The 26,438-nt window shown below is 55.5% G+C and overlaps 1 protein-coding gene and 1 pseudogene across 1 annotated transcript in view; both read left to right on the forward strand.

The window, feature by feature from the left end:
• Nucleotides 1-21,902, forward strand: part of LOC130018269 (vacuolar protein sorting-associated protein 33A-like) — a 40,440-nt pseudogene extending 18,538 nt beyond the window's left edge.
• Nucleotides 21,903-24,308: 2,406 nt separating this feature from the next.
• The window catches only part of LOC130018270 (CAP-Gly domain-containing linker protein 1-like), a 37,255-nt gene continuing 35,125 nt past the window's right edge, over nucleotides 24,309-26,438 (forward strand). Inside the window, 2 exon segments of the mRNA XM_056109000.1 lie at nucleotides 24,309-24,416; nucleotides 25,146-25,687. Coding sequence (XP_055964975.1) covers nucleotides 24,332-24,416; nucleotides 25,146-25,687 — 627 coding nt within the window. The 5' untranslated portion in view covers nucleotides 24,309-24,331.

The following is a 26,438-nucleotide window of genomic DNA, read 5'->3' on the forward strand; positions in this document are numbered from 1 at the left end:
TGTCAGCTTGGCTCTTAGGTGCGCCTGGGCCAGAACTCTGGCTCTTTCTTCTGTGGGGTGAGATTTCTCCATGTTTAGTCCCTTAAGAGAATCTGTAGACCCAAAAGCATTGATTTATGTGAGTTTTCAACTGTTGGAGTACACGGAGCTTAGGTTTATCAGGTTGCACCCATCACAGTGCTCCCGAGTCTCTCCCATTACTTTGTCCGTAACCACTTCTATGCTCTCTTCCCCAACCAATTTGTAAGGTCTCATCCTTCTTAGACACTGAAGCTGTACTGTAAGTTAATATTGCCTTTCTCCTCTCCTTATGTCTTTTGAGCAGTTTACTTTAATGCAGTGTCCTTTTGTATAGATACAGGAAGACAATTAATTCATATTATGCTTTATAACTTAGAATTTAATTGGCTTTGGATATTATTTGCTCCCGGGCATCTGCTTTCTCAACTTAAGCCTCAGTTGCCCTCACTTCCTATTACCCCAAGGGCAGGGTCCCGAGGAGGGACTGGATGGAACCAGGGCAAGCCAGTAAGTTATGTGCTACCCTGGCATCGCGATGGGCCAGGCCAAGGTGCCACGGTTCTTAACTATAAGTTAAGAGTTTGATCATAGGCAAATGCTGTCATGATCCAAAAGTAACGACGAGACTAGGACCCTGCTGCTAGGAATAGGAAAGATATCTGGCCTGAGCACTGCAGTCTGAGATCGAGATGGCCCTAGGAGAGCAATTCTATAAGCTCACAGTATTTCTTACTGTGTCCATTCAAAATGATTAATATTATGTATGCTTATATGTTGGTTGGACAAGGAGAGGAGAAACAGGTCCTAGAAGCAGTTTTCCTGTGTGTCCTGACTAGCTTGGATGAGACTGAACTTTCTCCCCTTCAGACTGCCTTCAGTAAATGATTTCAGTATATTGAGGCAGTTTCCCTTAGCTCACAGGAACCTAGCTGGCCTTAGGTATGCAGATCCCAGGTGCTAAGCCAGGCCTGCTCTTTGGGATGTAGATGCCTGGCTCCAGGCAGGCTGATGTAGATTCCAAGCTCTAGGGCCTGGTCTTTGTTGTGCTAATCCAAGTGCTTGTAGCTTGTAAAAGGTGAGGCCAGGATTCCTGAAACAATGTGGATGTAAAGAAACAATGTATGGTTTGCTGCCTCAATGTTCTTTCTGTAACTCCTTTTGATGACATCACTATATTGCGCCCTTTAGAGGTACTGTGACCTATGTAAGGGAGATTTAAGGGCTCTCTGGGGGGACATGTGCATCAGAGAACCTGGGAAGATGGGGCTGAGGACCTAAGCTGAGAGAACAAAGGAGCACATGCTTGAGAGATCCTGGGGCCTCCATGACATACATCTCTTCCCTGTAATAAACTGCTGCTAAGACCAACCAGCCTGGTCCCCGTTTCCTTCCTTCACCTGACCAATGCCATCCACCTCCCCGTAGTGGGGAAACAGCCTGAGACCACCGAACATGGGCTGTGGGAGAGATAGACCGCCGGCCCTTTGATTTTTTGTGTGTTTACACATTCAACCAGATGTTTTTCCTATGACATATTATTCACTGTAAATAGGGAAAATTGGGCATGGCTGGAGTTCTGGCAGGCCGAGTGAGACCCCCCCCCAAGTGGGTAACCAGCACCTAGAGTGTGCGACCCTCAGCCTCAGCGAGAAAGGGAGGGAAAGGGAAAAAAAGTACCGGAATGAAGGGGAAGATGCAAGGGGGAAACACATCAGCTTGATAATGTCCTCTAAAAACGGCGTACCAGGGCCAGAGAGATAGTAAGGTGGGTAGGGCACTTGCCTTGCCCCGGCCGACCCGGGTTCATTCCCGGGACCCCATATGGTCCTCCAAGCCTCGTCTGGTGTGACCCCCAGTACTAAGCCAGGGAGTCAGCCTGAAAACGTGCCCAGCCCCAATGCTCCCGGCGCCGCTCATAGAGGCGGGACTGAGTAAAAATGTGTGTATGTAGTATCAGTGGGTTTAGCGCTGGGCCCTCGCAAATGGCCCTGGGGGCTGAACGGCCCTGTGAAATCCACTGAGAAGACTAGAACTCGGCTGATAATGCAAAGGTTCACCCCACTCCCAGTTACAGCAGAGCAGAGCATGCAGGGTAGACATGTGTTGTTAACGTGTGTGTGTGTGTGTGTGTGTGTGTGTGAGTGACACATCTGGCGATGCTCAGAGGGTACTCCTGGCACTCTAGTAGCCTGGCATTGGTCACTATCGCTCTGGCCTCTGTTGTTAGCACTGTAGCACTGTCCTCCCATTGTTCATCGATTTGCTGGAACGGGCACCAGTAACGTCTCTATTCTGAGACTTGTTGTTACTGTTTTTGGCACATCGAATATGCCACAGGGAGCTTACCAGGCTCTGCCGTGCGGGCAGGATACTCTCGGTAGCTTGCCGGGCTTTCCGAGAAGGACGGAGGAATCTAACCCGGGTAGGCCATGTGCAAGGCAAACGCCCTACCCGCTGTGCCATCAGCCCCTGTGGTTAACTTCAAAAAAAATTTTTTTAATACGGAATTATGGGTGGTGGGGATATAGGTTAGAGGGCTAGAGCCCCAGCATCACCTGGGGAGCCCCGGGTTCAGGACAGGAGGGACCCACACACCACCAGATATGGCCCTCGGGGCTTTTAAAGAGGAATTACAAGGGCTGGAGCAATATACATTGGGAGGGCATTTGCCTTGAACGCAGCTGACCCAGGTTCAATCCCCGGCATCCCATATGGCCCCCAAAGCACCACCAGAATAATTCCTGAGTGCAGAGCCAGGGGTATCCCCTGAGCCTCGCCGGGTGGGAGTTGTTTGAGGTGTCTCTGTAGTAATAAACCATTTTTTAAAATGAATGTTTTGTTTTTGTGCTCGGGGCTGGGCAGGGCCGGGCAGGAGCCGGCTTAGCTGTCCGCAGGCAGACACAGTTCCCACTCTGAACAGTCTCCTGGGCCCCTGAGCAGTTCGAAAGAGGCCCCCTAATGCTTCCCTTCCACTGAATCTTCCTCTCTGCTCTGCTCCAATGCGGAGTTTCTGGTCCTTTTCTGAGGACTCTTTGGACATCCCAACCAGGGTGTTCTGGACTGAAGTGTGAGGCTGCACCCCAGACTTGGCAGAGACATCCTATGGGACCTTTGGGGATACTGTTCTCACTCTGGGCCAGGCTCTCTGGGAGGTCTCCCTCTGCACCCCGCCCCCAGTCTGCACCCCTCGTCCTCACGCCTTTGGGGTGCACTCCCGCAGGCCGCTGCCTTAGACAGGGTCAAAGATTCCACGATGAGGGGCTGGAGCAAGAGCACAGCGGGTAGGGCGTTTGCCTTGCATGCGGCCGACCCGGGTTCAATTCCCAGCATCCCATATGGTCCCCCGAGCACCACTAGGAGTAGTCCCTGAGTGCATGAGCCAGGAGTAACCCCTGTGCATTGCCAGGTGTGACCCAAAAAGAAAAAAATAAAGAGAGTCCCGCGATGGGCACCAGCAGTGCCGCCCCATCAGGTGGAGTGCAGGTGAAGCGCGTTGCGTGGTTTCCCTCCTCTGCTCTCTGCACTTGCTGGATGAAGGGATTGAGGCGCAGGAGTGATCTTGAGGGCCCGCTGGGGACCGTGTGTGCTCTGTCAGCCCTGCTGAACCGCCCGGCTGGGGGCGCGTGCGTGCTCTTCCCTCTTTCTGGGCCAAAGATGTTTCTTTTTGTCTGTGTGTTAAATGGACCTTGTGGCCCTTCTCCGAGACCGTGGCTGCCCTCCTCCTGTCCCCTGTGACACTCGCTGCTGTAAGTGGGAGAGGCTGCCTGCCCTTCTGCAAGCCCAGCGTGTTGTGCTGTGTGGTCACGCGGGCATGCAGAGGCCAGCCTTTCCTCGCCCGCCCAGCGATGCTCACCCCCAGTAGAGGCGCTGCCTTGGGGCCTCGGTGCTGACTCGCAGAGCCTGTGCCCACGCGCCCGGCCCTCTCCCACAGGAGTGCTACCTGGACAGCGACCAGACGAGACTGTACCACGCAGCCAAGGGCCTGATGACGCTGCAGGCCCTGTACGGGACCATCCCCCAGATCTTCGGCAAGGGCGAGTGTGCCAGGGTGAGCCAGGGCGGGGAGGGGGCCTCTCTCCTGCGGGTGGGGATTGGGGCTCCACCTCGCAGTGCTCTTGGCTCTGTGCTCGGGCCACCAAACGGAGGCTGTCTGCGTGCAAGGCGTGACCCCTGGCCCCTCTGCTGTCTCCCAGCCCTCTTTCCTTTTCTCTTTTCTGTTCTTTATCTTTTTTTTCCATCCCTACTCTCCCTCCCTCTCTCGCACTCTCCCTCCTCCCACCCTCTCCATACCCAGCAGTGCTCGGGGCTCACTCCTGGCAGGGTTTGAGGGATCGTATGTGGTGCCAGGAATTGAACCTCGGTCAGCCACCTGCAAGGCAAGCATCCTACCCACCATACTGTCTCAGGCCTGTCTTGTTTTATTTTATTGTTCGATTTTTTTCCGTCTTATTTTTAAATTTTGGATTGCCGGGCTCTTTTTAGCTTCATTTTAAAATCCGCCCATTGCTAAAAAGGCTCTGCCTGGTTCTGTACTTTGTTTCCAGCAAGTGGCCAATATGATGATCAGGATGAAGAGAGAGTTTACAGGAAGCCAGAATTCCATATTTCCTCTTTTTGATAACCTCTTGTTGCTTGATCGAAATGTGGATTTATTAACGCCCCTTGCGACTCAGCTGACATACGAGGGACTCATCGATGAAATTTATGGCATCCAGAACAGTAAGTGAAGTGACATCAGTTACTAATAGGTTAGCTGAGTAAAATCAATCTCAAAAGTGTCTGTTTTCGAAGGTGCGGCCTTTGTGTGTAAGTCAGAATACTTGAAAATGTCAGGCACTGACTTTCAGCCCAAGGTTAAAGTGAGCTCGAGCCAGGACACCATCGGGGAAACCGAGGCAGGCCTTGTGAAGAGGTCCATGCGGTGTGCAGCCCCGCTGCTCAGGCTGTCCAGGGAGGCGTGAGGAATAGAGCGTTTCTGAGGGGTGCCTGGGTCCGAGGTCAGGGGGGTTTGGCCCCGGATGTTAGATTCTGTAGCACTTCAGATCTGAGTGGGGGCCAGGAAAGCTCACGGGGCTAGTGCCAGGCGCACAGCCAGCGCTCGGTTCCATCTGCGCTCCTGCCTTGTCCGGTGAGCACTGAGCCAGGAGTAGCTCCTGCTGGGATACAGTCCGAGAAGTTTCCCACAGTCTGATTCGTGTCTTTTCTTCAGAACAGGGAGCCCCAGGCCGCAAGAGGGGTAACTCCGGCGCCTTCAGGAGTGGCCCTGGCCGGGAACAGCCCTGGGGATGGAGCCCCGGTCTGAAAGGACGGGGATGCAGCTAACTGCATGGGGTCTCTCTGGGGACACAGAGCCCTGCAGCTGCTGAGTGCTGGCCGAGTCCGGACAGTGCTGTCTGTCCAGTGTGCCAAGCTGGTTATTGCAGAGTGAATTACGATGGCGTGTGTGTGTGTGTGTGTTCATGTGTGTTAGTGTGTATGTCACTGCAGTGGTGAATGCATGGCTCAGTGACAGCGGCCACGGAAGCAGAACAGGACCACACGTGGAGGCATTTCCACATAACAAAGTGTTTCCCTGCTCTTTAATAATTATGGAGGTGTTTCCGTTTTGTTTTTTACCAGTTGTTCCGAAGGATAACTTCTTAAGTTGTTTCCTTTTGGTGGGACACTCGTAAGCAGTGCCCAAGGGACTGTGGGGCTGATCTCGGTGATTTTCTGCTCTGTGGGGCCAGTCCGTGGCCCTGGGGCCACCGGGGCTGTGCCTGGCAGCGGCTGGGGGGTGATGCCACACACACAGCCCCTCCCCAGATTCCTGCTCCGAGCTGTCACTGGCACAGGAGCACCCCGGCGAGGGGTCCCCACCTCCTGGTGCTTCTGCAAGTCTCTCGGGGGATCTGGCAGAGGGGTTGGGGGTGCAGAGGTGTGAGAGATGGGGCTCGAGGGGTGCCTCCGGGAGGAAGGAGTTTCGCGAACTCACAGTCTCTTCACATCACACACTTCCTGCTGATCAAACATTTAATTAAGGGAGAGGGCTGGAGTGATAGCACAGCGGGTAGGGCGTTTGCCTTGCACGCGGCTCAGCCCGGGTTCTATTCCCAGCATCCCATATGGTCCCCTGAGCACCGCCAGGAGTAATTCCTGAGTGCAGAGCCAGGAGTAATTCCTGTGCATCGCTGGGTGTAACCCCCCCCCCCACCAAAAGAAACCGTTAAGAGAAATCTGAAAAACAAGGGGAAATTGGGCTTCCCCATAACCCCCCAGCTCTGTGCCCGTGGCTGGACCGAGGGCGATGGCAGGCCCGTGCAGGAGCTGCGTGCCGGCTGCCTGGGCCAGCGGCTGCCCCTCAGCTTTGAGCTGGAATGCGAGGTCTTGCCGACCTCGTGTATCTCAGCATGTGCTCAGGCCCTGGGTCCCACGGCCACCGTGGCGTGCTGTCTCCAGACGCTGGCGCCCGGGCTGTTCGGAGCGGCTTAGGATTTGGAAAGCATCCGAGAAGTGTTTTTCTTCCGTCGGTCCCGTTCTCTCCCCACATTTTCCAGTGCAGGAGTTCTTGTTGTTGCTTTATGATTCTCAGCACCCACCCCACAGTGCTCAGGGCCCACACGGGGCAGTGCTCAGAGGAAGACAGCTGGACTTGAGCGTGAGCTGCCCCCGATGACCCGTCTCTCTGGACCCACAGCAGGGGAGCTGATGGTGTGTAGACACGTCGGGATTTGTGTTGAAACTGGAGGAGATGTTTTTTTAAAAGGAACCAACTTGGAGCTAGAGGCAGTGCAGCAATTAGGGTGAGTTTGGTCCCCAGGACCGCATGTGGTTCCCCCAGTCACTGCCAAGAATAAGCCCAGAGCACAGAGCCAGGAATAAGCCTTGAGCACTGACAGGTGTGGCCCAAATATCAGAGAAAGGAAAAAGAAAGGAAAGAAGCCTTCGGAGCTGTCTCCCGCCCTCATGCATACTTCCATGCTGAGGTGATTCCTGGGATCTTGTTTTTCTTTTTCTTTTTCGAAGAGTATCTTGCCCGCACGGCAAAGCCTGGCAATCTACCCGTGACGTGTTCGATATGCCAAACACAGTAACAAGTCTCAAAATGGAGACGTTACTGGGCCCGCTTGAGCAAAATCGATGAACAATGGGAGGACAGTGACAGGGGTCACACTCGGCAATGCACAGGGGTTACTCCTGGCGCTGCACTCAGGAGTTACTCCTGGCGGTGCTCAGGGGGCCATATGGGATGCTGGGACTCGAACCAGGGTTTGCCCAGTGCAAGGCAAACACCCTCCCTGCTGTGCTATCACTCCAGCCCCATCCTGGGCTCCTCTTGGCTTGTTGAGATGTCGGTGTAGACTGCATGCACTTGCACACGCCAGCAGGACAGACAGTGGGCCGCCCTGGGGCATGTTTCCTCGGGTGGCCCCATCCTGAGTTCGGTTCGAGCTGGCAGTGGCAGAAGGCGGTCCACGGGCCAGGCCAGGGAACCCGTGCGTGAAAAGCGTGAGCGTCCTGCACTTGTGCGCAGCTAGTGACTCAAAGCCCAGTGCTCTCCCCTGAAAGGAAGTCTCTGGAGTCTCACTTGGGGTGTCCCCTCCCGTGCAGGTCATGTAAAGCTGCCGCCCGAGAAATTCGCCCCGAAGAGGCAGGGTGACGGGCAGGACCTGCCCACAGAGGCCAAGAAGCTGCCGCTGAACTCAGTCGAGGAGCTCCACGCCGAGATCCGAGACCGCAACTTCAACGCCGTGGGCGCCGCACTCAGCAAGAAGGCCAAGGTCATCTCGGCCGCCTTTGAGGTGACTGGGGCCTGGGGCCAGGTGGCAGGTGGGCTGCGGGTGCCTGGGGAAAGGTGGTGCCAGGCCCTCTCCTGGTGTCAGGTCCTTTGCCAGTCACCGTCCGCACTCCCTGTCCCTCTCTCCTTCCTCCCAGCCACTGGCGGTGGCGGCATCTCCGCTAGCTCCTGCATCTAGGGAATCCGGGATCAGCCCGAACAGGCTGGGACGGCGGGTGATACTGAGAGCACAGTCCCCGGCCCCCAGCTTCCTTAGCACCTCGCGCCCTCCTGCTGCTCTTTATTCCGGGTTCAGCTCACTTTTGAAACCTGAATCAGTAAAATGATAGAAGCTGAATTTTTTAACTCTGGGGAAGTTTTTAAAAATCACTTTTTCCCTTGAAGGACGGATTTCCTGATTTCATCTTTTTTAGGAGTTATCTCTACTGTATCAGTATTTGTATTTCTTTGGGGTTTTTTGTTGTTGTTGTTGTTGTTTTTTAGGGGAGGCACACCCAGAGGTGCTCAGGGTAACTCCTGGCTCTGCGCTCAGGGATCACTTCTGGTGGGCTGAGGCAACCCCATGGGATGCTGGGGATCGAAACCAGTCTGGCCGCATACAAGGCAAGCACCTCGCCACTATTCTGTCACTCTGACCCCATGGTTGTTGTATTTCTGAAGCTGCTTTTGTCTCACTTGGGTTTTGTTCCTCAATTTTTTATTTCCTCACCGTGACTTATAAAGCTATGGATAAGAAGTGTCGGGCATTCACTGTGCCAGCTCCGAGCTCGCTGTGGTGTCCAGTTCCCTCCTTTCCCGCTGCCAGTGCTCAGGGCTGGCTCCTGGCAGGCCTCGGGGTTCTGTGGGGAGGCCGGGCACTGAGCAAGCGCCTCCCCCACTGTATAGCTTGGACCCAGGAAACGTTTTACACTTGATTTGCTGTTGTTGAGGTCTCAGGCTATACGAGCGTTAGCTTTTGTGGCTTCAAGGCAGTTTGCTGAGCTCCACATCCCTGGCAGGGACCATGCATTGTCAGGTGTGGCCTGCGTGGGCCCTGGGCTCCCTCCCTGTCCACATGGTCTCCCAGTGCTGCAGGAAGTGGCTGTCGGAGTCCCTGGACCCACCAACCTGCCTTTTCTATTTTCGTGTGGCTGTGGGATCTGGTTATAGCCTAATTCGTTTTGTGTCCGTTTCTCACACTAAAAATTAATTTGGGGGAGCCGGAGGGATAGCACTACGGGCCAGGCGCTTACCTTGCATGCAGCTGACCTGGGTTCATTCCCCAGCATTCCATGTGGTCCCGGTGCAGGCCAGGAGTGATCCTTGAGCTCCAGGCCAGGAGGAAGCCCGGGGCACTGCCTTGCACGTGATTCAAACGTGCCCTGGGCAACCCAAAGACCTAAACTCTTAGAAATGCACTCTTGGCAGCCAGGGCTGGGGCTGAGGCACAGTGTGTGTGTGTGTGTGTGTGTGTGTGTGTGTGTGTGGCCTTGGGTACCTTCCCAGCACTGCTGTGGCTGTGACTGGGGCACGCCCTGTGTGTGTGTGTGTGTGTGTGTGTGTGTGCGCGAGGCCCTGAGTGCTGTCCCCAGTTCTGTCGTGACCTTCTCCCCTCCCTCAGGAAAGGCACAACGCCAAGACGGTGGGCGAGATCAAGCAGTTCGTCTCCCAGCTACCCCACATGCAGGCGGCCCGGGGCTCCCTGGCCAACCACACCTCCATCGCCGAGCTCATCCAGGACGTGACGAGTGAGTGCCCTGTCCCGGGCTCAGGCTCAGGGTGTGTCACTGGCTCCCTGCTACTTCTGGGGGCCCCGGCTACTGTTTCACTTGTGCATTGTTCCCTGTGCTAGCCGCTGTGTCCTCGCAGAAATGTTCCGAGTGTGACTGTTGGGTTCTGCGGGGTCGGGTGGTGCAGCAGGGCTCTCCCAGGCTCCGGGTGGCGCCAGCACTGCTTCGCCAGACCTGGCACTACTTGCTGAGGTTGGTTTCAGTCGGATGTTGCAAGGAGCTGGAGTTGCAGCGGTACTGCAGTGCCTGGCACACAGCCGGCCCAGGTTGGATCCCGGAGTCCCATATGGTCTCCGAAGCCTGCCAGGAGTGATCCCTGAGCACCACCGGGGGTGGCCCCCAAATGAACCAAAGTAAAATGCCCTTGGGAAATTGCTTTGATTAGTGTGAAGGGGGAGCTGCTAGGGCCCAGGCCCCGGGGCTCTGTGTCTAGGCGCACCTCGGGGCACAGGCTGTCAGCCTCACTGTTCTGGAAGGTGCCTTCCCGGTGATGACTTAAACTTGGTGCTTGCTTGCTACTTTGCATGCCTCTGGGAGAAATGAGCATTTCTCCCACTTCTGAGATGCTCGTGCGTTAATTATGTTTCAGCGTCTGAAGACTTCTTTGATCAGTTAACCGTGGAGCAGGAGTTTATGTCCGGAATAGACACTGATAAGGTACGTGAACAATAAAACCGTTTTAGCCGATAGTTAACCAGATTGGCAAACAGAACTCGAGGTAGGAAAGGAATCACTTTGATTTCCGTGTCTGGCCTAAATACCTGCCAGGGCAGAGCAAAATGTGCGGAAAGAGATTCTGCCAAGGGATAGGTTTCTGTTGACCGGGGGTGGTGTGTGTGTGTGTGTGTGTGTGTGTGTGTGTGTGTGTGTGTGTGTTCCATTGCGTGTGTGTGTGCATGTGTTCCATTGCTGTTCGCTGTCCTCAGAGAAACAAGACCCAGCCCTGAAGCCTAAGACTATTGAAGCCCATCACGGATAATATAAGAGCGTGGGTTATATGATCGCTTTTCCTGTCTGCCCGTCAATAAATCCCGCATTCTCACTTGCAGCAAGCAAGCGCCCAAATTCCCCACAGTCCCTGCTACTTTACTGATGCTGCTCAGGTGTCGCTGACAAGTGGGACAGTTGCACCCGCCCGCAGCCCCTGGAGCTTAGGTTGTCCAGGGAGTGTGGGCAGGAGCGTGAGCCAGTCTCCAGCCTCTCCTTGATTGGGCCTCTCAGGGGCCCGGGAACTCCCAGGCCTGCAGGCCCAGACCCGGCGCTCACGCACAAACCTGCCATGACTCTAGGTCAACAGTTATATCGAGGACTGCATCGCCCAGAAGCATCCGCTCATCAAGGTGCTCAGGCTCATTTGCCTGCAGTCGGTGTGCAACAGTGGGGTCAAGCAGAAGGTTCTGGATTATTACAAAAGAGAAATTCTCCAGGTCAGTGTTTCTAAGTGACTCATTTGCCAAGGGAGACACTTTTTAAAAAGGCAGTTGGCCTTGCACGTGGCCCACCTAGGCTTGATCCCCGGCACCCATGTGGGTCCCCTGGGCCCCACCAGCACTTATCCCTGAGCACAGGAAGTGGGGGGGCAAAAGCAAACAAAACAAAGGAGACATCTGGAAAATAGCACGGCAGGAGGTGTGGTTGGCCTCCTTTTCTTACTCAGTTATTTGAGTACACTGTCATCTATCTTCCTTACCTTGGGCCCATGCATTCTGGCTTTAAAGTGAAAATGTGGGGTCCAAAGAGCTCGAAAGGGGCTCCAGCAATAGCACAGTGGGTAGGGCGTTTGCCTTGCACGCAGCCGACCCTGGTTCAATTCCCAGCATCCCATATGGTTTCCCGAGCACCTCCAGGAGTGCAAAGCCAGGAGTAACCCCTGAGCATCGCCGGGTGTGACCCGAAAAGAAAAAAAAAACAAAAACAAACCAAGAGCTAGAAAGGGGTAAGGCACTCATCTTGCATGCTGCCAGGTATGACTCAAAACAGTAGTATCAAAATGAGAGTGAAAATGTTCGCTCCCTCTTCGGAAGTGGGAGATCTAGCAGGCTCCCCAACTTCTCTTGCAGACATATGGCTACGAGCATATCCTGACGTTACAGAACCTGGAGAAGGCCGGGCTGCTGCGGCCCCAGCAGGGGGCAGGAACAGCTACCCCACCATCCGGAAGACCCTGCGCCTCTGGATGGACGATGTGAATGAGCAGGTGAGCCGAGTCTTCGAGCACACGCAGTCACATGCACGCCACCTAATAGGCGAGCCGAGCCTTCACGCACATGCACGCGCGCCAGCACACACACAGACACGTACATAGACACACACACATTTCCCCAGTGGTGTGGCGTCTTGCTGGTGGGAAGGCGCTGCCCTTGCAGAAGCCAGGGCTGAGTGGGGCTTGTTGGGGGACACTTTTTGAAGATGGGGGCTGGGGGTGGGAAGCGGGGGCCCTTGTCCACTTAGGCCTCAGGGCGGGGAGGCTGGTCTGGGCTCAAGGAAGCCTCTGGTCAGCGAAAAGGACAGCCTCAAGTAAGAGGATTGGGGACCAACACAACTGACTCACCGTGGGCAGTTGGGGCTGCTGCACTCAGAGTCACTGTGAGAGAGGGGGGTTTCAGACTGGGGGTAACTGTGATGCTAGGGTCTGTCACTCTCACCCTTGGGAGATTTGGGCGTGGCTGTGCCCTGGGGCCTCGGCCCCTGGAAGAATGCCTGAGAGTAGCTTGGCTGGGCTTAGAGCTCTCCACATTCCCTCCCCCCAGTGGGCCAAGTTTCCATAGGAGAAGTTTCTCACCAAATCGATGAACAGTTTTTCTTCTGTGGGGGTCGGATGGAATCTTTCCCGGGCAGACCGTTGAATGTTCAGACCCAGCGGTGCTGGGGTTTGGCCACGCCCCTGCCCTCTGCACGGGCTGCCGGGCACTGGCACCTTCCAGCACACAGGGACACCAAGCAGCTTTCTGAGATTGGTTTGAGACAAAAGGACTCAGGGCCAGGAGAGGTGAGGGCAGAGCCATGCGTCAGCTCTGCACCACCAGGTCTGATGAATAAAGCTGTAGGGGTGGGGGTGGGGGGGAGAGAGAGAAGGAGAGAAGAGAGAGATTGGGAATTGGGTAGAGGGTGGAGATGGCAGGGCTCAGCGGGGTAGGCTGGAGCACACTGTGTTCCTCCCCAAAGTCAAATCCAGGACGGCAGCGTGGAGGACATTTGCCTTTAATGCGGCCAACCCAGGTTGTGATCCCTGAGTGCAGCACCAGGAGGGAGCCCTGAGCACCGCAGGGTATGGCCTCCGCCAAAAAAAAAAAAAAAGATCCCATGGCCCATTAGGCAGAGAGGAGTTGCTTGACTCCAGGTGTCCCTCTCGAATCCTCCGCAGAACCCCACGGACATCTCGGCTATGCCCCCCTCAGCATGCGGCTGGCCCAGCTGCTCTCCCGGCCTGGTTGGCGCAGAATCGAGGAAGTTCTGCACATTCTCCCGGGCCCCCACTTTGAGGAGCGCAGCCGCTGCCCACGGGCCTGCAGAAGAAACAGGTTTGTGAAGGATTTTGTTTTCGTGACCCGCCTTTCCCCTTGATTGAGTCTTGGCAAGACCTGAAGCCTCTAATCTTACATTCTCATTTTCTAGAAATACAATTGCCTACATTTTTCATTCAAACTCTTGAGGTTCTGCAGTGTGACCTCAGGGCTGGGTGCAGGGTGTGCGGGAAATTCTGTTTCTCCCACACGCCCTTCCCAGCCTGTTTCCTACTGGTTATTTTCAGCACATGTTTATTTGTTTGCTTTGCTTTGGTTTTTGCTTGGGGCCTCACCTGGTGATGCTCAGGGATTACTCTTGGGGGTCCTCAGGGGTCCATATTTGACTCTTTGATGCCAGGGAAGCACCTTTGCACTGAACTGTCTATCTGGCGCCCCGGAGTTTTTCTTTTTTAAATGTTGTCTTTTTCTGAAAGGTGGTTTTTTGTTTGCAAATATGATTTTATATGTTTTCTTTACTATCTTTATGTCAGGGAGCACTTCTGAAATATTTCTCTTTCAAAGTGTCAGCTTGGCTCTTAGGGGCGCCCGGGCCAGAACTCTGGCTCTTTCTTCTGTGCGGTGAGGTTTCTCCATGCTTAGTCCCTTAAGACAATCTCTGGACCCAAAAGCATTGATTTATGTGAGTTTTCAACCAGATGCTTTTCCTATGACGTACTTTTCACTGGAAATAGGGAAAAGTGGGCATGGCTGGAGCTCTGGCAGGCCGAGTGGAAACCTCCCCCCCCCCCCAAAGTGGGTAACCACCACCTAGAGTGTGTGACCCTCAGCCTCAGCGAGAAAGGGAGGGAAAGGGAAAATAAATACCGGAATGAAGGGGAAGATGCAAGGGGGAAACACATCAGCTTGATAATGTCCTCTAAAAACGGCGTACCAGGGCCAGAGAGATAGTAAGGTGGGTAGGGCACTTGCCTTGCCCCTGGCAGACCCGGGTTCGTTCCCTGGCACCCCATATGGTCCTCCAAGCCCCGCCTGGTGTGACCCCCAGTGCCAAGCCAGGGAGTCAGCTTGAACCCGTGCATGGCCCCAGCGCTCCTGGTGCCTCTCTGCGCCCTCTGCGCCCTCTGCCATTGGAAGCTTGTGCAGGTGTGTTTGAGACGCGATCGCATTTGCCTGCGTTCTTGGGCGTGTGAGTTGATTTGTGGTACTGCAGCTGTTGGTCTCAAGACTTAACCTTTCGAGAACGCAGGTGCATCACCAGATTTCCAGGCCCCCATTCCCTCAGCATGTTGGTCTCAGCAGCACCTTAAGAGAAAGAACCTGGGGCTCGCTTGGTTTCTGGGCTGCTGTCAACCAGCTCCCCGTGGGTTTGCTCACGTCCCTGGGCTTCGGCCTGTGGAATCCAGAACTTTCCTGGGCTCCCCCGATGGTCTCTCCCCACCCCAGTCTTGGAGCAGGGAAGGGCTTGCATGCCCTTGTGTGGTGATAGGACAGGGGCCTGCCCGACCCTGTGTGGTGACAGGACTTGGGGTTCACCTTCCACGCGAGTCATTGCATGTCTGGGAGCGGCCTCTCTGCTCCTTCTGTTCCCAGTCAGCCGTGCGGAAGCTTTGAGGAAGCTGCTTGGTCACCCCAGCTGAGGGTAGGGGCTGTCTCGGTCACACCCAGGGTCGTTCCTGGCCCTGTGCGGGCGGGGTGGGGCCATCCCAACAGGCAGACCCAACACAGGTCGGAACCAAGGGCCCCACATCCCCCCGTGGACGCTGCATTCACGCCTTCTCTCCCACCCTGACCCACGATGGCCCCCAAGTCAGCATCCCGGCGGGGGTAGCCATGGCTCTGCTCACCTGAGCTGCTCGCAGTGGCCCTCACTCCGGGTATTCTGCTCGAGGGACCCCAGAACTTGGGCACCCTGGCGTGTGTCATGTGAGCAGTTAGATTGGGCTCAAGGCGCTGGGGGGCTCCCAAAGAACCACCAGAATAATTCCTGAGTGCAGAGCCTATCCCTTGAGCCTCGCCGGGTGGGAGTTGTCAGAGGTGTCTCTGTAGTAATACGCCGTTTTTAAACATGAATGTTTTGTTTGGGTGCTCGGGGCTGGGCAGGGCCGGGCAGGAGCCGGCTTAGCTGTCCCAGGCAGACACAGTTCCCGCTCTGAACCGTCACCTGGGCCCCTGAGCAGTTCGAAAGAGGCCCCCTAATGCTTTCCTTCCCCTGCATCATCCTCTGTGGTCTGCTCCAATGCAGAGTTTCCGGTTCTTTTCTGAGGACTCTTTGGACATCCTGACCAGGGTGGCTTCGACTCAAGTGTGAGGCTGCACCCCAGACCTGGCGGAGCCATCCTACGGGGTCTTTGGGGATGTTATGCTCACTCTGGGCCAGGCTCTCTGGGAGGTCTCCCTCTGCACCCCGCCCCCAGTCTGCACACCTCCACGGTGTTATCTTTTTATTGTTAATTTTTGCACCCGGAGAGGCACGGGTGTTACTCCTGGCTGTGCACTCAGGATTTACTCCTGGCGGTGCTCAGGGGACCATATGGGATGCCAGGATTTGAACCCAGGTTGGCTGCATGCAAGGCAAATGCCCTCCCCGCTGTACTATCGTTCCAGCCCCGACACTAGAATCTTCGACCTGGGGATCCTTGTTCCTTCAGCTCTTTTGCATGGAAGGGCGGGTGTGAGTCAGTACTGAGCGGCTGTGAGCGTTGGGGGGATTCCATGTCATGTGGGGTGTCCGTGAGTTTTCCGAGGCATGTGGGGTGTCCCCTGGTGGGTTCTGCAGGGCAGCTGGGGCTGGGACCCGGGTTAGGCCAGAGACGACCGGCCTCACCTCCGGTCACCTTCTCTCAGTCCTGTTTGCCGGCTTGCTCTTCTCTTCGAGCTCTTGCTAACTCTGATTTTCCCCCCTGACACATAAAAATTTCCTCTATCTGGATATTTTGAAGTTGAATGCCAGCGTGAGGCGGGTGACGGGGCTCGCTGATGACAGTGAATAGATGCCGTTTGCATATGTCCTGTGCCTTCAGGCTTTATATAGTCTTGAACTGTGTCTGCAGCTCCTGAAATTTTGTTTGGAACGGAAGACTGATTTTTATGTAACTTCCTGATAGAATGTCGTGCGGTGCTGCCCGAGGGGTAAGGGGTCCTCGGAGTCCTAAGGGGGGAAAATGACCCAAATTGAGGTGCTTCCTGTGTGCCAGTGTCCCATCACGCCACACCTCCCAGGGCTGGTGTTTCCCTGTCCAGAAGACGCTCGACAGACGTGAGCCAAAGCTCTAGCAGGGAGGAAGCATTTGTGCTGCGGGATGAAACAGAACTGCCTTCGGAACCCCCAGCTTCTAGTCAAGCTGACATTTTCAAGAAATACAAAACAGACTTTTTTTCTCCCATTTTTAGTACCAGCGCAGATAATCCCCTAAGGTTATTTGCTTCCCTGAGAGATATTTAGCTTACCCTTTCAAGGTTCATTTAGAGCAGATCTTGGCGGTAGATCAGAGTTGGGTGCTAACCGAGTTCAGAGTGTTTGCCTATTTGCGGCCTTCTTTGTCTCTTAAGAGGAGCCGTAGTTAGAGGCCTCCAGAGAAAACAAAACACAAGCACCGGCTTCCTCCAGGCTTGGTTCCTCTGGTCTCAACCCCTGGCCACTTGTTTATGCATCGTCCCCAGAGCAGGCGGGGGACAGAGGCAGAGAGGGTCTGAGCAGCCTCTGCATGGTGCTCCCCGAGCAGTGCTCCCTATCTTTGTGGCTTCTGTTGAGGTTCTGAAGTGAGTCATCAGGTTCTAGTGACAAATGTCTCTTGTACGGCGTGACACAACGATGGAGTTTGTGCCATCAGTCCCCGGGGTGGGAGGAGGGAGCGTCGGGTTTTGGGGGTCAGTGGCAGGAGGATGTGACCCATAGCATGTCGGCTTTATCTCGGGTGGGGGAAAATGGATCGTTTGGGGAGGAGTGTGCTTGGAGTACAGATTTGCCGTGTTTTTCTGGATTTCTCTCTCTCTCTTTTTTTTTTTATTTAGGAGTACTGCTATTTATCCAGCCACGGATTAGCTGATTGAATTGTGCATGAACTCCACCTAACTTCTTTTTTCATTTTTTATGATTTTATTTATTGAATCACCATGAGAGCAGTTACAAAGCTTTCAGGTCTAAGTCTCGGTCATACAATGAAACACCCATACCTTCACCAGTGCCCATTCTCCACCAACAACAACCCCAATATACCCCCATCCCACACCCTCCCCCTACGTGTGGGGCAGATGATTTCCAAATTATTCTCTCTCGACTTTGATCACATTCGGTATTTTGACACCAGACTCACCATTATTGTTTGAGATTTTACCCCAACACTCAGATCTGCTGAAAAGGCAACAGTAGACACTTTGTTTTCTATTGCTGGTTATGAATAACCTATGATGTAGTGTGGCTGCAGTAGTGGCCGCGCAATTTTGAAATTCCAAATTTGAACACTTCAATCTGGAGGGATTTCTTCCCAAACCTGCTGGGTTCCGAGATTTGCTCCTGAGTCTCTGGCATCCTGATCATTAAGCAGCTTGATCAGGAGTCAGAGAGGCCGTTCATGGACGATGACTTGGGGTCTCGTTGGGACGGGGAGGACAGGACTGGCTCCACCCCCATCCTGTGAGGCCCAACAAGTTTTGTCACTGAGGGCCCAAGCCTGACTGTCCAGTGACCTCTGGAGGATGGCGGCCACCTGGCTGCCAGGGGGAACAGGCCAAGGCATGAACCCATGGGCCCAGCACTGCAGGGACCAGACGCATTTCTGCCAAAATCTACTGGGTTTCGAGATTTGTTTCTGAGTCTCTGGGATCATGGCCATTGAGCAGTTCAATCAGGAACCAGAGAGGCCTCCAATGATACAGCTGAGCCGGAGGTGGCTTGTGGGTGTGTTTCCCACATACCTAACTTTTGGCCGTTTCCTTTCTTGGTAAACTTTGCCCCAAGTTTGTGGGGTCTGGCCAAAGGCACAGCAGCAATTTGGGGGTATCTGGAGTCTGAAGGTGCCATCAGGCTGCTGATGCACTCGCCTAACAAGTGGTGTTTTTCGTTTGTTTGTTTGTTTGTTTTTAATGTAGGAGTACTGCTATTTATTCAGCCACTGATTAGCTGATTGAATTGGGCTTGAACTCCACCTTACTTTTTTTTGTTTTTCATAATTTTATTTATTTATTATTTTTCTTCTTATTTTTTTTATTGAATCACTGTGGGAAAAGTTACAAAGCTTTCAGATTTAAGTCTCGGTCATGCAATGATCAAACTCCTTTCCCTTCAGCCTTCACCAGTGCTCATTTTCACCACCAAGAATCCCAATATACCCCACCTCCCACCCACCCAATGCCTGTGAGGTAGATGATTTCTCCTTAACTCTCCTCTACATTGATTACATTCATTATTTCAACAAAAGATGCACCATGATTGTTTAGCATTTACCCCCAACAATCAGAATGGCTGAAAAGGCATTGTGAAATACATTGTTTTCTATATAAAGTTTGGAGTTCCGGGGCTGGAGACATAGCACAGTGGGTAGGGCGTGTGCCTTTCACGTGGCCAACCCGGGTTCGAGTCCCAGCATCCATATGGTCCCCTGAGCACCGCCAGGAGTAACTCCTGAGTGCAGAGCCAGGAGTAACCCCTGTGAGTGCAGAGCCAGGAATAACCCTTGTGCATCGCCAGGTGTGACCCAAAAAGCCAAAAAAAAAAAAAGTTTGGTGTTCCTCCCCTCCAAACAGGTGTGAGGTGCTGCGTTTCGCTGAGCAAGCAGAAGGAAAGCAGAGAGCTCGGGCCCAGTGGTTGATGCAGATTGCTGGGCCGGGCCGTCGAGCAAGGGAAATTTGGGGATCTCTGGGACCCGTCCTCAGGCCCAGTGCTCTCCGGGGCCCCTAGCTTGGTCGTGTCCTACGAGTTGGGGGCGAGCCTGGCCTTTGTGCTTGCGTTGCGTTTGGACGGGCAGGTGGGGTGTTCAGGGCCCAGCTGCTGACACCTGATCCCGCCCTGGCCAGGTGGGAGGACGGAGATTGGCGGCTGGCCCCGGAGATGCCCAAGGTAACCAGTCAAGGAGATAACCAGAGTCAGTCCCAGTCGAGTTGGGTGATAGGCTGAGATAACGCACTGAGCCGCTGAGGCAGATCCTGTCTGGAGACGCTCGCGCACCTTGATCCCAGGCCGGCCTGGACTGGCGGGGGGCGGGGGCGAGTGGGCACCAACCAACCTCGGCGTTTCCGTGGCTCAGAGCTTCCGGGCCCTTCCGCTTGCTCTGCTGTTGTTTTGTTTTTGGGTCACACCTGGACATGTTCCGGGGTCACTCCTGGCTCTGCACTCAGGACTTACTCCTGGAGGTGCTCTGGGGTCCCTATGGGATGCCGGGATTGAACCCGGGTCAGTTGTGTGCAAGGCAAACGCCCTCCCCGCTGTACTAGAGTTCTGGCCCCATGGCCCAAAACTTAAAGAAAAATCCTTGCTGGGGTTGCCCTGTCCCTGGCGCCCTGTCAGCCTCGTGGGTCTGCACACAGCTTGTGCGACTGCCTCGAGTGGCCAGTGACAAGGGGCGCCCGCCTGGCCTCCTGCTCCCCAGGGCTGCTCTCTACCCGGTGCTCCCGACCCTGCAGCCCTCAACTCCTGTCCTGTGTTCCCTCCTCTTTTCTGTGGTGTCCACCTCCTCTCTCGGTGGCCCTCCCCCTGGGGTCACCCCCCTTCCTGCGTGGTGCTGGGACAGCAGAGCTGCCGGGTTTGTGCTGGATTTGTGCCAGGTGCACGTGTGACCCCGGGGGCTTGGACTCAGGACCTCATGCTTGTGAGGCAGTGCTCAAAACCCCCTCTCGGACATTCCTCCCCTCCAAGCTGAAGGAACGGACTTGACCCACGTTCAGGCTCACACCTCTGCTTCCTGCCGAATCACTGCCGGCCGCTAGCAGGCCAGGACCTGTGTGCCACGCCTGTGTGAAGCAGGGACGTTCTGGGGCGTGAGCCTGCTAGCGTCTTTGTCATGGACAAACGTGATCCCATCACAGGATTTAGGGTCACGGTCCAAACACAGGAGCATGGGGGTGTGGGGGTCGGGGCTTGTTCAAGCCGGAGACTCTACTGGGCTCACACACGGCACTGAGTGCTCAAGTCTCAGGGAGACAGTGAGGCTCAAACACATTTTCTTTTTTTTCTTTTTTTTTTTTAAATTTATTTATTTATTGAATCACTGTGGGAAAAGTTACAGAGCTTTCAGGTTTAGGTCTCAGTCGTGTGAATATCAAACACATTTCCCTTTACCAATACTTATTTTTAACCGCGAACCCCAATAGAACCCCACCTCCCATCCCTTCCAATTCCTGTGAGGCAGATGAGTTCTAGTTAACACTCTGTCTACTTTGACTCGATTCATTGTTTCGATAAAAGATGCACCATTATTATTTAGAGTTTACAACCCCCCCCCCCCCCCAAATCAGACATGCTGAAAAAACGTTGTGAAATGATTTGCTTTCTACAGCTGGGTTGGATATCTGCTATTTTACTTATTAACCCTGGAAGTATTTCTATTAAAAGTTAGATAATTAAGAGATTGGTTTCTGTGCTCTGGAGTCGTGGCCGTGCCGGAGAGCCGCTTGTGGGGGGCAACTGGCGACTTCGGTAGGGCGTGAAGAATGGGCCGGAACGCCCCCCTTCTCGTGAGGTTTTTGCCGCCCCCGACCCCCGGCTCAAACCTGCTGTCCACCAGGCTCCCGTGTGGCCGCCACCTTTCTTTCCAGAGAGGAGAGGGCGAAGGGGGCAACACCCTTTCCCCTCCGGTCAGTCATGATGGTGCGGTTTAACACATAGTCCATTTGCTTTTCTGCTCCAAGCTGCTGGTTCTCTGTGTTAAGTCCTTGTGCTTCTGGGGCCGTGGCCGTGCCTGAGAGCCGCTCGTGGGGGGGAATTGGTGACCTCGGTAGGGCGTGAAGCTCAAACACATTTTCTTTCACACTGTTTTTTTCTTTTTTTTTTTTGCTTTTTGGGTCACACTCAGGGATGCTCAGGAATTACTCCTGGCAGTGCTCAGGACTGGTGATCGAACCTTGGTCAGCCGTGAGCAAGGCAAACCCCTCCCCACTGTGCTCTCACTTCAGCCCCTCCTTTTGCATCTTTTTGTGTTTTTTCAGAATTGATTGACTTCCTCGTAGCATTTGCTGGCCCTGACGTTCTCTGTAGAGTCCCTTGTTGCACACTGTGTTTCGTGGGCACCTTGGCATCAAGACTTGGCGCTTGCCTGGTGCATGGCTCACCCCATAGGTCCCCTGAGCACCGCCAGGAGTGATTCCCGAGTGCAGACCCAGGAGTAACCCTGAGCACTGCCGGGTGTCCCAAAAAACAAAAGGAAAGAAAGAAAATAGGTATCCTTGACCGGAAGGGTAGCCCAGGGCCAAGGAGCCTGCCTTGCCTGTGGCTGACCCCACCCCACCCTGTACGTCACCCCCCCCCCCCCCGGTCCTGCCAGGATGAGCCCCCATGACTGGATCAGAGTCGGCCCTGAGCACCGCCAGGTGTCCCGTCCAGGTGTCCCGTCCAGGTGTCCCGTCCTGAGCCCCCAGGTTAGGTCACTCCGACCTCCCCATCTCCCCACCACTCCCCCGGTCCTGCTCACTCATCCTCGAGGGGACCCGCACTCATTCAGCTTGTGCTCCCATCCGAGCAGGCCAGGCCATACTCCTCTGTACAGCTCTCAGGCCTTAGTGGGCTGGGCCACTCCCTGGCCACGGTGCGGCAGGTGTTGCTCACAGCACTGGGGTCACAGAGAGCAGGGCTGTCAGGGTCGGGCTCAGGGCCTCTGCCCTGTCGCCGTGCCCCTCGCCCCCCCCTCCCGTCCACAGATTTTATGGCCTGGCTCCTGAGGAGGGCCCTGGGCACGGTCACTGGGTCCAGGTCCCACTCGGGGGATGCCGAATGACCTCAGCTGGAGATCTGTAACTGCCAAACATTTGTCAAACGTTTTCTGAAACCACTTTCTCAGGGCCCAGGGGTCCAGAACTGGGCCCCGCAGGGACCAGAGGGACATTGGCCAGCTAGTGCTGGCGTCTGCAGGGCAGCCCTCCGGAGCCTCAGCCGGACCCTGGCGTCACGAAGGGTGGCGCCTGCCCCTTTAAGAAGGGCCCATGATGCCCTCCTCCTTGCTGAATTCTCATTCTACCTTGGAACGTTCTAGACTCCAAGTGCCATTTTCAGTCTCTGCAGGAGACTGGCACGAGCCTGTTTGGCAGAGCTCAGTTCTGTAAGCTGCGAGTGCAGTGTGACACAGGTGAATCTGAGTCTCTGGGCTTTTTCCCCGCGTGCGGGCGGCTTTTTTCTCTAACAGTTCTTTAGTGTATGATAGTTTTTAATCTTTAGTTTGTTTAAGTTTTTTTAGTAGTTATATATATATATTTTGGGGGGTTGGACTGGGGGTTGGGTGGGGTGGGTTGGGGTGGCCATACCTGGCTGTGCCCAGGGGTCACCGTGACCGGCTAACGTCCCTGTGCTGACGGAGATTGAGCCCAGGACAACTGGATAGAAGGCAAGTGCCCTCCCCACTGTCCTGCCTCTCTGCCCCCTGCGGACTTTTCTATTAAATATGGAATGACTCTGAAGTCAGTGGGCCCTCATGGGGGCTGATGAGAAGCAGAGGAGAAGATGTCACTCCCCCGGGACTGGCTGGAGCGCTGGCACTGATGAGCGCGATGAGCCCTGCCAGCCCCACGACGCCCACTAGGCCTTCCCGGGGTCTCGGGCCGGAGTGAGGGGTTGCCCTTTTCAGGGAAAGGGAGTCGATCCTCGACCTCCTCAGGCCCCCGGGCCTTTGTCCTTCTCGCAGAAAAGCATTTCAGGAGATGAGCTTGAAGCAGGAACATTTTATTTGGAGGCTTTTAGGAAGGGGAAATGAGGGAGGGAGTAACAGGCTCGAGAGAGAGTGCGGCTTCTCCAGAGGCGCAGAAAGCCACTGAACACGTTAGGTTGCTAGGTTGCGTTCGGTTCGAGAAAGTCCACACCTCAGGAGGGGAGAAGCCCGTGACATGACCGACCTCGTAGGCAAGAGCAGTCCCTGGGCTCGGGCACACATGAGCGCCCTCCCTTGGTTCAAGGGGCCTAATCTCGGGTTTTCCCCAGGCTGCCCCTGGTGGGAGTTTCTAGCTACCTAGAGTCCGTTGCTAGGGTGGTTGCCAAGGGGGTAGAGTTGAGTGGTCCAAGGTCCTCTTAGAAATTCCTTTCCTGGCCTTTGTTCCTATTCCCTCGGGGGGTCCAGCCTGCTCTGGGCCTCCTAATGTGGGTTAATTTTGACCAGACCTTGGGTCCCGTGCCCTCAGGTGGTCTTTTGGTGGCCATGAAGCTTTTGTTGACTTCCCCGGAGTTCCATTGCCATGGCGACGCTTCCCCCATCCACCTGTCTGCCTCAGTTCTGTGGGTTAAGAAATGGAGTTAATACTGGCTTGTGGTTATCAAACTTGGGCAGTCTCACAGGGAACGAAGGAAACGCCAAAACCTCCTTCGCTCCCCTTTGGCGCAATTTTTTTTTTTCTTTCTGGGTCACACCTGGTGATGCACAGGATTTACTCCTGGGTCTGCACTCGGAATCAGTCGTGGCAGAGCTCAGGGGACCATATGGGATGCTGGGAATCGAACCTGGGTCGGCCGCGTGCAAGGCAAATGCCCTACCACTGTGCTATCTCTCCAGCCCCCCTTTGGCGCAGTCTTGCTGAGCCCTTTTCCCTGGCAGTTCTCAGCCAATAGAAAAAAGTGTGCCTGTTGCTTGCCTTAGCTTCTGTGTGTAACCCCGGGCCTCACACACACACATACGCACACACGCACACACAAGACCAGCGATCACTGCTGAGTCGCCTCCCGGCTAGTCAGTGTCTGGACGGGGAGGTGGTCAGTGACACTCGCAGTGCTCAGGGACGATTTCTGGCTCCTGAATGTGTTTGGGGGTGGGTGTGATGCCAGGGAGGGCGTGAGGGTCAGCTGCCCACAGGGCAAGTACCTGGCCCCTCTGCCCTCTGGCCCCGAATCTGCAGTTGTTTGTTTGTTTGGGATTGCGTTTTTGTGCAGGAATGACACTTGGTGGACTCAGGGGGCTGTGCGGGAGGCTGGGGGTCGCACTCGGGGTGGCGAGTGTCAGACTGGCAGCTCTCTGGGCTCCGGAAGCTGCTGTGGTCGCTCCCCTGAGACAGACTCTCTCCTCTGCTCTTCAGAGATTTATCCCTGAGAACGAGTGCGCCTCAGAAGGCCCCACAGTGGGCTCGATGGTCAGGGTCCGGTAGTGGCCGCGGCAGCGTCTGACCTCCTGACCATGAGTCTGCTGAGGCCCAGTGGGCTGAAGGCCCCCACCAAGATCCTCAAGCATGGGAGCTGGGCCCTGAAGGCGTCCTCGGCCGGTAAGTGCGCTCAGCCCGGGCCAGGGGAGACTCATTCCCACCCGGGAACCCCCTCCCGAGTCCTCGCCCGGGAAGGGCTCCCTGAGCTGTAGGCACGTTCATGGCTCTGGGGACAGCTCTCACACACGAGTGTCACATTCTGTGACTTTAGTGTCACGGCAACTGGTGTCAGCTGAGGCGACCAACACGCTCCCTCCTAACTGCTACCCCCTCGCCCGGGCTTGGGGACAGGCTGAGGGAGGTGGACTCACCTGGACTAAAGGGCCTCATTGCCGGCCGTAGCCACAGTACAGTGGGGAGGGCAACCGGCACCCCATGTGACTCTCCAGCCTCAACCTCACATGAGTGACCCTGAGCGCAGAGCCAGAAATAGGCCCTGCGGACTGGCTGGGTGCTCCCCCCCAAAAGAAAAAGAAGATGGGCCAGTGGGCACAGCAGAAATAAGACACTGGGTTGGAGCTTTCGCCTGGCTTGGTCCCTAGCATCACGGGGTGTGTCCAAAGATTTCCCCTCAGCTGCCCAAATATGACTGTGGCCTGGGATGCTGCAGTAGGTAGGCACGTCCCCTTCACGGCGGGCCTGGCCAGGCTTCGCCACAAGCAGCCCCCGGCATTGGCTGGGAGAAGCCCCAAGCACTGCTGGGTGTCCCTCCCCCCCACCACACTTTAACTGTACCTGGACAGGCCCTTCCTGACTCTTCTGACCCTCTGACCCTTTCTGCTGTTCCAGCGGCTGCTCCCGTTGAGAAGTCCGTGCCTGGGGAGAAAACCCCCAGCGCCCCCTCCTCGGAGACGCAGGAGGAGTTTGTGGACGACTTCCAGGTCGGGGAACGAGTCTGGGTGAAGGGGAACACGCCTGGATTCATCCAGTTCCTCGGGGAAACCCAGTTTGCCCCTGGTCAGTGGGCCGGGATCGTGTTGGACGAGCCCATCGGCAAGAACGACGGCTCGGTGGCGGGTGTGCGCTACTTCCAGTGTGAGCCGCTGAAGGGCATCTTCACCCGGCCGTCCAAGCTGAGCAGGAGCTGGCAGGCCGACGATGAGACCAACAGCCTGCAGCCAGCGCCTGCTGCCCAGGCCACACCGCCCCTGTCGGCCTCCCCGGCCCCTGCCGCCGCCCCGAAGGCACCCCAGCCCTCCGCGAAGGAGGCACCGGCCGCCCCTCACATCAGCAACCTGACCAGGACGGCCAGCGAGTCCATCTCCAACCTCTCGGAGACTGTCTCCCTCAAGAACGGGGAGCAGGAGCTGAAGCTCGGGGACCGGGTGCTGGTGAGTGCCGAGGGCAGCGGTCGCAGGTGGGTGTCCATTCACCTGTCTGGTCCATCAGGTTTTGCAGACTCGCGGTTTGGGTGGAAGGACGAGCAGCCGGAACGCCTGGTCCTGCAGTTTCCAGCGTGATGGATGCGTGCGGGGATGCTGCCAGTTTTACCAGTTTAGCCAAAACAGGATGGAGGGGTCATGCCGTGGGGAGGCCGCGTGCTTTGCACGCCTCTGACCTGGGGTTTAAGTCTTGGTCCCATGTACAGTCTCCCAAGCACATCCCGGAGTGATCCCTGAGCACCAAGCCAGAAGTAAGGCCTGAGCACTCTGACTGTGACTCAGAAAACAAACCAACGAACAAATTTGGAAATCGGTTCCATTTCTCTGGTTTCTGATGTTTGTGTTTGGGGCGTCACAGGGCTCACCCCGAGCCGCTCCGGGCCATTCCGTGCCCGGCTGTGCGCAAGCCCTGAGCCGTCTCTCCAAACGTGTGTGGTTTGGTGTTTGGGCCACACCTGGCCGTGCTCAGGGCTTCCTCCTGGTGGTGAACTCAGGGATCACTCCTGGTAGGGCTCAGTGGACCATCTGGGGTGTCGGGGATGGACCCTGAGTAGGCCACGGGTCGGGACCCGTCTCCCGAACATTCTCAAGAGTATGTTTTGCTGTCTTGGTTGCTCGATCTTCAGACTCAGCACCTGCTCTTGGGTTTCTCTGAGCAACAACTGGAAGGTGGGGGCGAGGGGGCACCCCCATGAGATGA

This window comes from Sorex fumeus, unplaced genomic scaffold (genome assembly GCF_029834395.1).
Source record: "Sorex fumeus unplaced genomic scaffold, SorFum_2.1 ptg000246l, whole genome shotgun sequence".
NCBI classification, from domain to species: Eukaryota; Metazoa; Chordata; class Mammalia; order Eulipotyphla; family Soricidae; genus Sorex; species Sorex fumeus.